The sequence below is a fragment of the Podarcis pityusensis genome (genome assembly GCF_964106645.2).
Source record: "Podarcis pityusensis genome assembly, chromosome: 13".
In the NCBI taxonomy this organism is placed as follows: domain Eukaryota; kingdom Metazoa; phylum Chordata; class Lepidosauria; order Squamata; family Lacertidae; genus Podarcis; species Podarcis pityusensis.
In genome coordinates, this window is record NC_138038.1 from 10608616 (window position 1) to 10623534 (window position 14919).

At 50.6% G+C, this 14919-nt stretch overlaps 1 protein-coding gene across 2 annotated transcripts in view; it reads left to right on the plus strand.

Annotated features, from left to right (window-relative positions):
- Positions 1-14919, plus strand: part of NBR1 (NBR1 autophagy cargo receptor) — a 30732-nt gene that overhangs the window by 12653 nt on the left and 3160 nt on the right. For both annotated transcript variants that reach the window (XM_080976604.1, XM_080976605.1), the window contains exons 9-20: positions 614-775; positions 1690-1896; positions 3138-3294; positions 4487-4774; positions 6413-6565; positions 6805-6880; positions 8238-8399; positions 8501-8641; positions 9630-9960; positions 10255-10349; positions 10596-10674; positions 14315-14420. In XM_080976604.1, the coding sequence (XP_080832730.1) occupies positions 614-775; positions 1690-1896; positions 3138-3294; positions 4487-4774; positions 6413-6565; positions 6805-6880; positions 8238-8399; positions 8501-8641; positions 9630-9960; positions 10255-10349; positions 10596-10674; positions 14315-14420 (1957 nt within the window). The remainder of the gene's footprint in view (positions 1-613; positions 776-1689; positions 1897-3137; positions 3295-4486; positions 4775-6412; positions 6566-6804; positions 6881-8237; positions 8400-8500; positions 8642-9629; positions 9961-10254; positions 10350-10595; positions 10675-14314; positions 14421-14919) is intronic.

Below are 14919 nucleotides of genomic sequence, written 5' to 3' on the forward strand. Positions count from 1 at the left end.
GCATTAAGAAAGGCAAATCAAGCTATATCAGCAAGTTGAGGAATTTTCTTACTGATGTCTGTCTCTTCCTGATGCTTCTTCATTTTGGCAACTGTGAAAGGTAGACGACAACAGAGCTTAGCTGCAGGGCTACTAAAAGTCAAGAGCTTTGCTTTTTACCTCCACCACCATCGTCTGGTAGTAAAACTGGTTATCCTTCAGGGGTCAGTTTCTCTTCAACTTTCTGGGTCCTTCACCCACTCAGTTTCCCAGCCGCCAGCCTCCCATCCAAACGTATATTTCAGTTCCCTTTCAAAAGCTGCAGTGTTTTCAGAATCCTGTTGCTGGCACCTTCACACTAAGCTGTTAGAATGTTTGTGAACATGTCATGGCAATGCAAAAGCTCAGCCAATTGGGGGCGGGAAGGATGGTGGAATAGCTCACAAGCAAGGTAACGTTTTATGAGAAGTGAAATCTTTTAGCCTGCATGCTAACAGAAATAAAATTGCTTTTGTTTTATTTCAGGCTTTTCTCACATTTGTAATCACATCTTAACACAAATTGATCTAACCAGTTTAGTTAGTAAAAGATGAAAAAGCTGTTGGGTATCTCATAGCCTTTCCTCTCTTGACAGTGTGTGCCCATCCTATAGCATCTGTGAATCATGTGAAACGGGAACATATGCCCACGACCCTAACCATGTACTTTTGAAGCTGAGGAAGCCAGTATTGTGTATCTCAGAGACGTATAATCTTGGGCAGTTCGCTCCTCGCTTTGCCACTCTGGAACAAGCCAGGTAAGTAGCCCATGCTCTGCAAACTGTGAGTCACCTTGGATTTGCCTACATATTTGGGGTGTGTGCTGGTAGCGGATAAGCACACAATTAAGAAAACCAGTAGAGGGATACCCAGAGGCCTGCAGAAAAAGATTTGGTTCTAAGTTCAATCAGCATGTAAATTTCAGTTTCCACCTGGCATCCTGTATTCTATGGCTTTCTGTCTTCCAGCTTCTTTTGTCTACCTGTGTACAATATGCAAGGAATGCAATGTGTTGGTCAGTACAATATGCAAGGAATGCAATGTCAGTGACAAAGACAATCCCTGTCTTTAGACTTGCAGTCCAAACTGCCCAGCACAAAAGGAATAGGGAGGCAGGAGGATGCAGAACAATCAGCTGGAATTGAAATATTTTTAACTGAGAGGGGGAACTAAACATTGCTTTGTCTTCCCGTATTTCCTGACGAAATGGCTTCTAATGGAAGACAGTTGAGGGTAGGAGCCTGATGGAGCTGATATTACAACAGAGAGTTTGGAGAGGCCTGGCATTTCTTTCTCTTCCTCTGTCCAGTAGGCACCCAGGAGCCTACTGTGTAGAGCAGGCATGGTAAACCTGTAGCCCTCCAGAGATTATTGGACTCCCAACTCTCATTGTCCCTAACCACTGGCTTTGCTGGCTGGGGCTGATGGGAGTTGAAGTCCTACAAACATCTCAAGGGCCACAGGTTCTTTACCTTTTGCGTAGAATCTTCATGTCCCCATTTGCAATGAGATGCCCCACTGGCACCCGAGGGACCTTTGGATGTGACGCTCAGCCCAGCTGAAGGAAATGGCCTCGACAGCCACCGCCTGCCCCCCCCCAACAGCCTGGGTCTGGCTTTAGATGTGCAGATCCTCCTGTAAGCAAACCAGTCTCTGCTTTCAACCTGCGCAGGCTTCAGAAACAGATGGACAAGCGCTTTCTGAAGGCGGAGAAGCAGCGCTTGCGAGCAGAGAAGAAGCAACGCAAAGCTGAGGTGCGGGAACTCAAGAAGCAGCTGAAGCTGCACCGGAAGATCCATCTGTGGAACTCTGTCCATGCTCTGGAAAATGCTGGCTTGACAGCTGCCAAATCAGAGAGCCTGCAGCCCAATACACTTCTGTAAGCAATCTGGGGACTGGGCCACATGGGGGAGGCAATTTTATCTGCAGGTTTGGAGCACTTCTAGGGGATGCTGCACCCTAGCCAAGCTATGGGCTATGGGCTCTCTGCAATGTTTCCAGCACTCGTAACTTATTTGACTCCCTGAACCCTGGGGTTATATGCAAAGCAGCGCCAGCAGAGTTCTGCTAGCACAGTGGATTTCTGTTTCCTCTCCTTCCCCCAACCCCCCACCCCCGTCTTGTGGAGCTGATCTTCAAGGCACTCATGGGGCTACAGCAGAGAGGAGGGGAAAGTTACTGTGTTTTTCGCTTCATAAGTTTTTAGAGGGGGAAAGCAAGAAAAAAAATATTCTGCGCAGAGCATGTAAGCGGCTCTCGCTTTTCTTGCTTTAAAGCAAGCAAAGCGAGAGCCGCTTACATGGCTTCTCTCCCGCTTTGCGCAGCTCTCACTTTGCTTGCCCATCCCTCCTCCCGCCTCGCTGTAAAGCACGGTGACGCCGGAGCGAGAAGAGGAGGAAGAGACACTGGGACAGGTGCTTTGCTTGTTTTACAGCGAGGCGGGAGGAGGGATGGGCAAGCAAAGTGAGAGCTGTGCAAAGCGAGACAGAAGCCATGTAAGCGGCTCTCGCTTTGCTTGCTCCCATCCGTCCCTCCTCCCGCTTCGCTGTGAAGGCAGCAGAGCAAGAGGCGCTGTGCAGCTCTTGCTGAAGCCAGCAGAGCAAGAACGATAGCTGCGCAGCAGCTCTTGCTCTGCTGGCTTCACAGCGAGTGACTGACGGGAGCCATGGCTCCGGCTGCGGAGGCATCCCTCAGCTCACGACTGCAGCAGTAGCCGAGGGATCCCTCTGCCGCCCAGTGCATTCACTCCATAAGACGCACAGACATTTCCCCTTACTTTTTAGGAGGAAAAAGGTGCGTCTTATGGAGCGAAAAATACGGTGCATTCCACTAGCACAAGTTGCTTGCACTTGCAGAGCAGATGCATTGGATAGTGCCCCCAGGGATTTATAAGTTGGGCTGCTGAGGATCCTTTGTTCAAGATCCCCAGTCCCTTCTTAGACCTACCTCTCAAGAACACTCTGCTTGGGAGAGTCGACAGTAGACTGCAGCTTAGAACTTCTGTTAAATGCAGATCTTTTAAACTTTACTGTAGATCTGCCTCCCATAAGCAGAGGGAGTGAGCTTTCCTTCTCTCAGCTTGAGATAAGCAACTGTACTGACTTTCCCCTCTCTTTGCAGTCCCCTGCAGGGCTGCCCAGTCATTGTCCCAACGCTGAGCGCTGCCTTTGTGGATGAGAACCTTCCTGACGGAACTCGCCTGCACCCAAGGACAACCTTCATCAAACACTGGCGCATGAGGAACACTGGCAACATGGAGTGGAGCTCTGACACTAAGGTGCGTTCCAGTGCTTAAGGTATGTGCTGGAGCTGAGATCTCCCTGCAAGCGATGCTCTATTCCCCACAGTTTCTTCAGCCCAAATTTGTAGGTGCTGTTTGTGGTTACTCAGCAGCAACAGAAAGACACCCTGCAGAAGCACAACATACAGTGGACCCTCTGGATATGAACTTAATTCATTCCGGGGGTCTGTACGTACCCCAAAAAGTCGGCAACATGAGGCGCCGCTTCTGCGCATGCACGCGGTGTGCAGAGCGCTTTTGCGCATGCGCGCGCAGCGAAACCGGAAAGTATACGCTTCTGGGTTTGCTGCCTTCGCAACCCGAAAGTTACGTAACCCAAAGGTAGCGTAACCCAAGGGTCCACTGTACTGCTTTCTTATTATTTCACAGGCTTCAGTACAGAGCCCTGTTGCCATCCTTTGCCTATCACTGCCTGTAAATTATTTGGGTGAGGACTTGGTTTAGATACTCAGCCAGCCAACAACCGACATGGGGCATTGGCCAGACTCCTAAAGGCGCAAAGCCCAAAGTGCCTTTGTGTTCAGGGCTGGGGAACCTTTGTCCATCCTCTCCCCCCGATGTTGCTGGACTACAACTCCTATCATCCCTGACCATTGGCCATGATGGCTGGGGCTGGAGGGAATTATAGCCTAACAGCTACAGTTTTCCCATCCCTGTCGTAGTTGTTCATTTTTGCTGCTGAGCAAATCCAAAGCCACAGGATTGATTTAAGAAACACAGTGAAAGCATTGACAAGCAGTTTTTTGGGGTTTTTTGTGTGTGGAAGGCGCAGTAGGAGACCATGTGTCTATCAAATAAAATTGCTCTAACTGTTCCCCACAGCGCACACATTGCTTCTGAACCCGTTCCAAACTTAACCTGCCCTAGGTTGGGACACCATTATTTTAAAAGATATCTGCCCACCCTCATTTATCAAGTTGACCTAAAACAATATGGGAACAGCCTTAGTCCCTCTGCCACCTTTGTTTGCCAGCCTTTCGGATTTTTTGTCTCCAAAGCTGTCTAGTTAATTCCTTAGAACAGACTTGAGGGGGAAGCTAGGTTTAAAAAAAAAAGGTTTTTTTTTTGCGGAAAGATACTTGCGGTGAGTGAGGCTCCCTTCACATGCTTGGCTGGGACCAGGAAGAAGTTAATGGCCTTTTGTTTTTTTCTCTGTCTCCATCTTCAGCTGAAATTCATGTGGGGGAACTTAACTCTGGTGTCCTCGGACAAGAAGGATGTCCTTGTGCCCTCCCTGCTGCCTGGGCAAGAGGGGGTTGTCTCTGTGGAGTTTGTAGCTCCTCCAATGGAAGGAACCTACACGTCTCATTGGCGGTTATCGCACAGAGGGGAGCAGTTTGGGCCCCGGATCTGGTGCAGCATTGTGGTAGACCCCTCCTGCAACACAGACTGCCCAGAGAATAGCAAACTGGTGCCCAGTTTTTGCCAGAAGGGCAGTTCCCATTGTAAGAAAGAGGTGAGGCTCTTATTTTATATCCCTGAGCCTGTGTAAGTTGTTGTTTCCCCCCCAGCTCTGCTTTCTGCTTACCACCTTCCCTTAGATCTTTCTCCTCAGGCCTCTGCTTCTCTGCTTTCTGCATATACCGTATTTTTTGCACCATAACACTCACTTTTTTCCTCGTAAAAAGTAAGGGGAAATGTCTGTGCGTGTTATGGAGGGAATGCCTACGGGTGGCATGCCTACGGATTTTCCTCCTCTAAAAACTACGTGCGTGTTATGGTCGGGTGCGTGTTATAGAGCGAAAAATACGGTATATTTTCCCACTCCTTCCTTCAGCAACAAGGTGTATTCAAGTTCCTCGGCTAAATTAGCTCACTTTCCTCTTAAGACTTTTTGAATTGTTGCCAACAAATCACTGCTGAAAGGGTCATTTGTATTTGCACTAATAATAGTATGTGGTGCACTATAATGTAGGTACCACTGTGTATATCATAAACTTTCATGTAACCACCTTCCTTCAGCCACCATGCCTCCAGGCACCCCTATTTCCCTCCCTCTCTAATTTCAAATTAAACTTTAATTTAAACTTTAAAATATCCAATGACTTCCCTTCTTCTCCTTCCATGCTTCATATATTTAAAGAAGAGTGGAAAATATTTATTGAATACAGTGGTACCTTGGGTTACAGACGCTTCAGGTTACTGATGCTTCGGGTTACAAACTCTGCTAACTAGGAAGTGGTTGCTCTAAGTTAAGAACTTTGCCCCATGATAAGAACAGAAATCAGCAGGAGGCCACATTAGCAAAAGCACGCCTCAGGTTAAGAACCATTTCAGGTTAAGAATGGACCTCTGGAACGAATTAAGTTCTTAACCCAAGGTACCACTGTATATGGAAAATAAGATTAGAAAGTCTGAGTCAAGTCAGTGATATCATAGCGGTTTAGCCAATGGCAAGTTGGGCCTCCCAAGCAGCAGAGATAAGGCTTGTGACATCCATTTAGTAACTGTGTTCATACGTATACATGTCTGTGCTGCTTTTTCTTGGTCTCCCTTCTTCATCGAATTAAAAAACACTCTCTTTGAGCAAAGACTAGATAACAGTGGTGTGCACTGGCCCCACAAGGTTTTGTTCCTGTTGCCTCCAGGTGGGGCTGGGAATGACTTCTATTGCAAACCCTGATGCCTGCCTGTGTGGGCAGCACTGCGGTAGTTAGACAGCTTCCCGTGTTCCTAAGTGGAACATGAATGTAATTGAACAGATGTGAAAGATGCATCTCTTTCTGTGGGAAAAGAACAAACACTCTGTATCTTGCTTTCTATGTGGCATTTATTCCACCAGCAGGATTTTACAAGATCCTGCAAACATTCTGTGCGGTCACCTATAGAGAATTGAGAGGAAGATTGTTAGTCCCTGTGATTCGTTTGGTCTCTTGGCACAGCCCATAATTAAGCATTTTGTATTTTTTTTCACTGCACCCCTTTTGCCAGGAAGCTTAAGCAACAAAATGGAACTCTAGTGCCCAAGAAACTGTCCTGTATGTTGATGGCACAGTAAAAAGATGGAGTTTTTGTTTGCCCTAAGTTAGGATGAGGCTGCTCGCCTTAAGAGTCACCTCCATGGTCCTTTCACTGTTTCTCTTTCTCCTTGTAGGAAAGACCCTCAAAGTTCAAGGGGCAAACTCTGCAAACTGCTGATGGTGCCACGACAGGAGGTGTGGCTGGCCGAGCTGCTCCACCAAAGCTGAAGAGCATCCTCAGCGCTAGAGAGTTCTACATCCCGTCAGTTGACCTGCTTACAGCTCAGGTAAAATGTCAGGTGTGAGCCAAGCTTGGAGGCAGGGAGAATTCACAGAAAATCTATAATTCCGCATTTGTTATGCCCTTCAACACCAAAGATTCTGCAGAGAGGCAAGCCTGTTTTCTCTTAAACTTAATAAAACTTGGTGTCTAGCTGACCAGGCGTGGCAGAGAGGGACGGAGATGGACTGTCGCTCTCTTTTTATCCCCTAACTTGAATGCTTTCATTTCCTCCCTCCCTCCTAGGATCTGCTCTCCTTTGAACTGCTGGACATTAACATAGTGCAGGAACTGGAGCAGGTTCCACACAACACTCCTGGAGGTAAGCATCACCCCAACCCCAGGAGGCCTGTCGGTGGTAGTTGTGATGGGCACATCCTTGCCCCGTCTCCCCTAGAGATGCAGGTCTAGCACTCCATCCAGGGCCAGTAGGAGGAGCTGCCATCGTTGGGCACCTGTCGGGACCCGTGCTTCAGTAGGAACCCCTCTGTCAGTCCCCAGAGACTCCTGCTCCTGCTCTTTGCGGTTCTTGCTTGTTACCTGCCCCTTTCCGTGGTAGAGAAGAGACAAAGGAGGCTTGTCTACTCAGAGCTTTTCACCAATAGGTCCCAAGCTTCCACCAACCTGGAACTGGCACTAGCTCCTCTGAAGACCAGGGCGGATTCTTTTGGCAATTCCCTCTTGTATTGCCACAGCTGCATCTGAGGTCGTCTGTGCTGCTTTGAAGCTGTGCTGAGGACTGTACCCCGATTTTGGCTTGCCTGTGGGCCATCATTTGCTTGCCTTGGACTCCCTGATTGCTTTGTCTGAGCAGATACCGTTTAGGGTTTTTATAGTTCTGTCCGAGACTGCCGGCCAGTCGAATCATGGGCGCCCAAAGGCGATGAATTTGTAACCCCTTCTGGCTTAAATCTGAGCTGTGTTGCCGTACTGAGCATGTGCGGTTCATTTCTTTTGCCACTAAGTAATTAAAGGAAATCCCTAGCACTTTCTGCCTATTTGGAACAGTTCCAGGCAGGTTTGAGTTCCTGCACCTGTACAACACTTGAGGCAGTCCACAAAAATAGTTTTGGGAATCTCAAGAGCAGGTTCCTGTTCCTTCAGGTGGCATCTTGCTCTTCCAGACATGACTTGGTGCATGTCACTTCTGCCCCATGACAGTTCCTTGCTGGAGAAGGCTGGCTGGGACCAGATACAGGAGGAGAGCAGGGGGAGCACATGTAAATTTGAAGCCTGAAATGGCGTGTTACATTTCTTCTGGTTACAGGAAGGGACAATAAGCTACGCTTCATCCACTGCCAGACTAGAAGGTCTTACTTAGCCTGTCTTGTGTCTCTGAGATTTCACCAGGCTCAAGCAATTTGAAGCCTATTTCAGCTCTTCCATAAGTCCTAAGAGCATATGTATTTTTCAAAAATGAAAGCGGAGATTCTTAGAATGCTGAAATCCGCACCCAGTAATAAATTGTGCCCTTGCTTAGTTGCCTTCATTTGTTATTTTGAAATAATGGACCTTCCCAATTATCTGGTGATCTGAACTGCATTGGGCTCGCATTGTTTCAAGTCTCTGTATAATAATTTGGGTTGGTTACTGAGGATGAAGATCAAGCCCCCAGCTTCTAGGGCTGCTTGAGTTCTAAAACTTGTGGCGAGTGCTAATGAGAACATTGCATCCTATAGATGCCCAGGCAGGGAAAGGGAAGGCTGAGAATCCGGCTAACTCCGAGGAAGGAGAGGAAGACATGAGTGGGACTCAGTTTGTTTGTGAAACAGTAATTCGTTCTCTCACCTTGGATGCTGCGCCTGACCACAGGCCCCCACAGAGGAAGGAATCGTTGCAGAGTGAGTGTTTAATTTGTCATCCTGCTGAGCGCATTACATGTACAGAAAAAGCTTAAGCCGATCTCGCATTTTGATCGGCTCCTGTGTTTTTGTTGATTTAGGTTCTCTACAAGCACTACAGGACAATGCCCACTGCAGCCCAAACAAGGACCCTGTTAGGATAGAAAATGTTCCTTCTCCAACACTACAGGAACCAGAGTCCAAGAATCAAGGCATAGAGGTGGCCCAAGAACCTGAATTTGGTAAGGAGAAGTGGCTAGAGATTGCTTCTTTGAAAGAGAGACCAGGACTGAGAGTATCAGTCTCTCTGCCCCATGGGTGGAAAAAGCTTTTAATAGATCCCCATGCTCAAGAAGGATAAATTCAAATTGGAATAAGTTCAAAGAAGACCATGACAGTGGAGGTGGTGAAACCTTTCTTAGGAGCCAAGATTAAGAGCTCTTCCATTAAACCTGGATCAGGTTTAAGGTGCTGGTTTTGACCTTTAAAGCCCTATACGGCCTAGGACCCTTGTACCTACGGGACCGCCTCTCCTGGTATGTCCCACGGAGGTCTTACGGTCTTCAAACAAAAACATCTTTGAGGTCTCGGGCCACAGAGAGGTTAGGCTGGCCTCAACCAGAACCAGGGCTTTTTCGGCTGTGGCTCTGATCTGGTGGAATGCTCTGTCACAAGAGACTAGGGCCCTGCGGGACTTGACATCTTTCCGCAGGGCCTGCAAGACAGAGCTGTTCCACCAGGCCTTTGGTCAGGGCGCAGCCTGACCCCCTCCTCTAGCAAGCTGCACAGAATTTTGCTTAATGGTTGCCACCAATTTGATTTTAATTAATTTTTATAATGAAATGTTTTTAGAACGTTGGATTATTTTGATTGTTGTTAGCAGCCCTGAGCCCAGCTTCGGCTGGGGAGGGCAGGATATAAATAAAATTTATTATTATTATTATTATTATTATTATTATTATTATTATTATTTTATGTCTCCCAGCTTCTGTTTGCAGCTCTGCATTGCTTAGGCTGATCTATGGAAGTGAGCTATAGGCGACAGGACTGTACTTTTTATTGTTTTTCAGCCGCACGAAAAGGCTTTTGTGGAGAAAATCTTATTTTTATGGTGCCCAATAGAACAAAACAAATTACATTGAGGAAAAGATTCCTGCATTGCAGGGGTTGGATCAATAGAAAGGGGCTGCAGTAGTCTTTGTAATCAAATTGTTCCGCTGCTTCTCCTAGAGGAACTCCTGCTGCAAGACGGGGCGGAATTGAGTGATGGAGAGACTGAGGATGATGCCAAGGATGAAGTCTGTAGCCAAGCATCCTCTACCTCCTCTGAGGATTACATCATCATCCTCCCAGAGTGTTTTGACACCAGCCGCCCTCTAGGCGAGTCTATGTACAGTTCTGCACTCTCTCAGCCCAGCTTGGAAAAAGTGGCCGAGGCCTCGGCAAGTCCTGCGGGAGAGAACCAACCCTCAGCTCACAGTATCAACGACATGCTAACCACCTCGCAGACACTGGACGAGGTGCCTCTGACCCCTCAGATCCTGGAACCACAGCCTGCAAGGTACCAAGTGGACCCAGAGCCAAAGTGTGCTAAGACTTCTTTGTCTCTGTAGTCATAAGCAACCTTCAGAAGGGGATAAAAAAGGGGTCGGCTGCTGAGCTTGGGCCCAGTGTGCCAGCCAACCAAAGCGCAAAAATCCAAATGCAGGCGAAACTAAGTAGGGTGTGTTACTAGGGAAATGGCTTGAATGTGTAGCGTAGACATATGCTCAGGCTTGGTGGGTGTGCTTTTTCTACTGTTTCTGGCTACTACACCTTCCCACATGCCTGCTTTTCTTCCATTTTTTAACAATAGATCTCTGGCCCCTCCCCCAAACAGCAGCTCCCAAGAAACAAGTGTTCCCAGTGGAGAGGACGCCTCTTGGTGGGTTCCAGACCAAACCAGAGAAGGTACTGTGCTATGATTTACAGGCTGATAATTGGCTAGCAACTGCTCCTGACTCAAATCATTAGTTTTACAGCCCACCCTCTTCCAGAGCTTCAAGGTGGGTGGTAGCAAATCAATGAAAGGTGCTGCTTCCATTAAATAGATTCAATGAAGGGTAATGCTGTTCCCCATTAGATTTCTCTGATAGTCGCTATTTGGTTCTTTCCTGCCAGTTCCTGCTCTCAAGCTCCCAAATATTTCTCTTCTAGTGGTCCAAGGAGCAGATGTTCCTGAACCTCCGCCTGCAGGGAATGTAAATAGCACACCAACATGTCCAGAATTCTCCAGGTAACAGAAGCTGGGTCAGGCTGGGATTTTGTTGCGATCTGGTTGGCAAGTGGTATCTGTCCTATTTGTCCTATTTCTCACTGAAAAATAAGTGTCTGTTTCTGTATGCTTTGAGATGCCCTCCCACTCCTACCCAAAATACCGTATTTTTCGCACTATTGGACGCACCGGTCCATAGGACGCACCTAGATTTGGGGGGGGAAATAAAGGCAAAAAAATTTATTCCCCCCCCCGCCAGGCGCGGGGCTGGGGCGGGGGAAGCCCGAGCTTCCCCCTCCCCCAGAACGGGACCCAGAGCCATGCCGAAGCTGCGCGCAGCTTTGGCATCGCTCTGGGAGCTTGCGGGGCTGGGGGAGGAGGAAGCCCTCCGCCAGCCTCCAAACCATGTCGGGAGACAGCGGGATGGCGCGCTGCGCCTCTCCCGCTGTCCCCTGAGTTTGCGGGGCTGGGCCAGCCTTCTAACCAAGTCGGGGGACAGCGGGAAGGGCACGCTGCGCCCCTGCCGCTGTCTCCCGAGTTTGCGGGGCTGGCGACGGGGAGGAGCAGGCTTCTCCCCCCCGCCAGCCTGCTAGCCAAGTCGGGGGACAGCGGGAAGGGCGCGCTGCGCCTCTCCCGCTGTCTCCCGAGTTTGCGGGGCTGGCGACGGGGAGGAGCAGGCTTCTCCCCCCCCCGCCAGCCTGCTAGCCAAGTCGGGGGACAGCGGGAAGGGCGCGCTGCGCCCCTGCCGCTGTCTCCCGAGTTTGTGGGGCTGGCGACGGGGAGGAGCAGGCTTCTCCACCCGCCAGCCTTCTAGCCAAGTCGGGGGACAGCGGGAAGGGCGCGCTGCGCCTCTCCCACTTTCTCCCGAGTTTGCAGGGCTGGCGACGGGGAGGAGCAGGCTTCTCCCCCCCCGCCAGCCTGCTAGCCAAGTCGGGGGACAGCGGGAAGGGCGCGCTGCGCCCCTGCCGCTGTCTCCCGAGTTTGTGGGGCTGGCGACGGGGAGGAGCAGGCTTCTCCCCCCGCCAGCCTTCTAGCCAAGTCGGGGGACAGCGGGAAGGGCGCGCTGCGCCCCTGCCGCTGTCTCCCGAGTTTGCGGGGCTGGCGACGGGGAGGAGCAGGCTTCTCCCCCCCGCCAGCCTGCTAGCCAAGTCGGGGGACAGCGGGAAGGGCGCGCTGCGCCTCTCCCGCTGTCTCCCGAGTTTGCGGGGCTGGCGACGGGGAGGAGCAGGCTTCTCCCCCCCGCCAGCCTGCTAGCCAAGTCGGGGGACAGCGGGAAGGGCGCGCTGCGCCCCTGCCGCTGTCTCCCGAGTTTGTGGGGCTGGCGACGGGGAGGAGCAGGCTTCTCCCCCCCGCCAGCCTTCTAGCCAAGTCGGGGGACAGCGGGAAGGGCGCGCTGCGCCCCTGCCGCTGTCTCCCGAGTTTGTGGGGCTGGCGACGGGGAGGAGCAGGCTTCTCCCCCCCGCCAGCCTTCTAGCCAAGTCGGGGGACAGCGGGAAGGGCACGCTGCGCCCCTGCCGCTGTCTCCCGAGTTTGTGGGGCTGGCGACGGGGAGGAGCAGGCTTCTCCCCCCGCCAGCCTTCTAGCCAAGTCGGGGGACAGCGGGAAGGGCGCGCTGCGCCTCTCCCACTTTCTCCCGAGTTTGCGGGGCTGGCGACGGGGAGGAGCAGGCTTCTCCCCCCCGCCAGCCTGCTAGCCAAGTCGGGGGACAGCGGGAAGGGCGCGCTGCGCCTCTCCCGCTGTCTCCCGAGTTTGCGGGGCTGGCGACGGGGAGGAGCAGGCTTCTCCCCCCCGCCAGCCTTCTAGCCAAGTCGGGGGACAGCGGGAAGGGCGCGCTGCGCCTCTCCCGCTGTCTCCCGAGTTTGCGGGGCTGGCGACGGGGAGGAGCAGGCTTCTCCCCCCCGCCAGCCTTCTAGCCAAGTCGGGGGACAGCGGGAAGGGCGCGCTGCGCCCCTGCCGCTGTCTCCCGAGTTTGCGGGGCTGGCGACGGGGAGGAGCAGGCTCCCCCCCCCGCCAGCCTTCTAACCAAGTCGGGGGACAGCGGGAAGGGCGCGCTGCGCCTCTCCCGCTGTCCCCCGAGCTTGTGGGGCTGGCGGTGGGGCTCTCCTGAAGCCTGGAGAGCGAGAGGGGTCGGTGCACACCGACCCCTCTCGCTCTCCAGGCTTCAGCGAAAGCCTGCATTCGCACCATAGGACGCACACACATTTCCCCTTCATTTTTGGAGGGGAAAAAGTGCGTCCTATAGTGCGAAAAATACGGTACCTACTGACAGCTGTGTAAACTTAATTTATGCTAGGCAAGATGTGCTCATTGAGTTGCAAACTGCACTGTGCAAGTACGTAGGCTGGCAGTGACATTTTTATGAGAGATGTCTGTTGTTCATAAGTGGACTTGTACCAGTAGCAAATAGATAGGTATTATCTGACTATCTTTTTTGGTTTTACCTGCCTTGTTCCTTTCCTTGCATCTTATTGCTGTTTTGTTGTATTTGTATTATTGTGGTTAGTCTCCCCTGAGCACCATTTTGGTGGAAAGGCAGAATTGAAATTTAACAAATAAAAATTTGGCCCATAGTGGGAATTCAGCAACTTGAACACAATAGTTTGTTTTTTTAATAAGGGGCAAGCTTCTAGCAAATATGGCTGCTAGGATGGGCATGAAAATGAATGGGAAATGCCTTGTGAAATCTCAGAGAGGACGATTACTTCTTTTCATTTAATACACAACCCCTTTTCTCTAGAATTTTTAATCTGGCATGCAAAGGGTTCCTGGGCACTTGTTCCATCCAGACATAAAACCTTTAGCAAGGTTTCTGTATTGTATTCATTCTGTGGAATCTCCACGTAAAAGAGGCTCGAGTATCAGGGTTGGATTTCTGCTGCCATTCAAAGTAGAGTGGAACCTCATGGTACGGACGGGATCTGTTCTGGAGGCCCGTCCATAGCATGGAACTGACGCAAGCCAAAGAGCTGGGTCTGTGCATGTGCACGGTGTGATTTAGCGCTTCTGTGCGAGCGGCAAAACCCAGAAGTAACCTGTTCTGGTACTTCCGGGTTGCCGCGGGACACAACATAAAAACACGTAACCCGAAGCAGACGCAACATGAGGTATGACTGTAGATTATATCGATCTAGCTGGACCACCTGCCAACCTAGCAGTTCGAAAGCATGTCAGAGTGCAAGTAGATAAATAGGTACTGCTCCAGCGGGAAAGTAAACAGCGTTTCCATGGTTTGCCAAAAGCGGCTTAGTCATGCTGGCCACATGACCCAGAAGCTGTACGCCGGCTCCCTCGGCCAATAAAGCAAGATGAGCGCTGCAACCCCAGAGTCGTTTGCGACTGGACCTAACGGTCAGGGGTACCTTTACCTTTACCTTTACCTTTAGATGAACCACTAGGCTTATTTGGTATAACACACTGTCAAATGCTGGTAAAGTCACAGGATCATGGTTTTCTTAGTACAGAATATTTATTTATTTAGGCTCAGGCACAGAAGACAGAAATCCTCCCTTTTAGCATTCTCTTCCTGAATGGTTTGGCCCAAGCAGTGCATCCCATTTTCCTTACTGTTAAGCCAAACCCTAGCATGTGCCCTGTTAAGACACCCTGCTCGGTTCTTTTACCTTCGTTATTTATGTCCTTTAATTGCAACTTAACTCTGCAGGCACACCCATGGGAACAGCCTCGCTGGTGACCTCGTGAAAGGGGCCTTGTCAGTGGCTGCCTCTGCGTACAAGGCACTGTTCGCTGGACCGCCAACCGTGGAGCAGGTAGGCAGCTCCTTGGGATGATAATGCTCCCCCGGGAATGGGCAAGAAAGGGATCGGAGCAGAGTTTGCGTATTTTGTCTCTCCACTGTCGCACTGCAAGTACAAATTTGGTGTTACATGGATGTGAAAACAGGCTTCTAGCTTTTGTGGCTGCAAAATGAACTTGAGAACTTGTGGCACCAGGGATTGCTATGTCCAGGAGCTGGATGCTGGCCACCAGATAAATATTTCACATTTAAATGTTGCTTGGGATGACAAGAAGGCGTATGTCCCCGTAGTCAGATTAGATTTCCTCTGATGGAAACCTGGACAGAAAATAGGGAAGTTTGTTTTTGGGCAGGTAGGCGAAGAGGTCAATTGCTGGTGTCTCAAATCAGCACTGGATGGCTCAAAAGACTCTGGGTTTGATGCTCTGATCTCCAGAATGTTGAAAGCTCAACCTTGTAGTTGTGGATTCCTTGGAAGCCGTGGGCTAACGGGAAAAGCAAGGAGGAGGGTA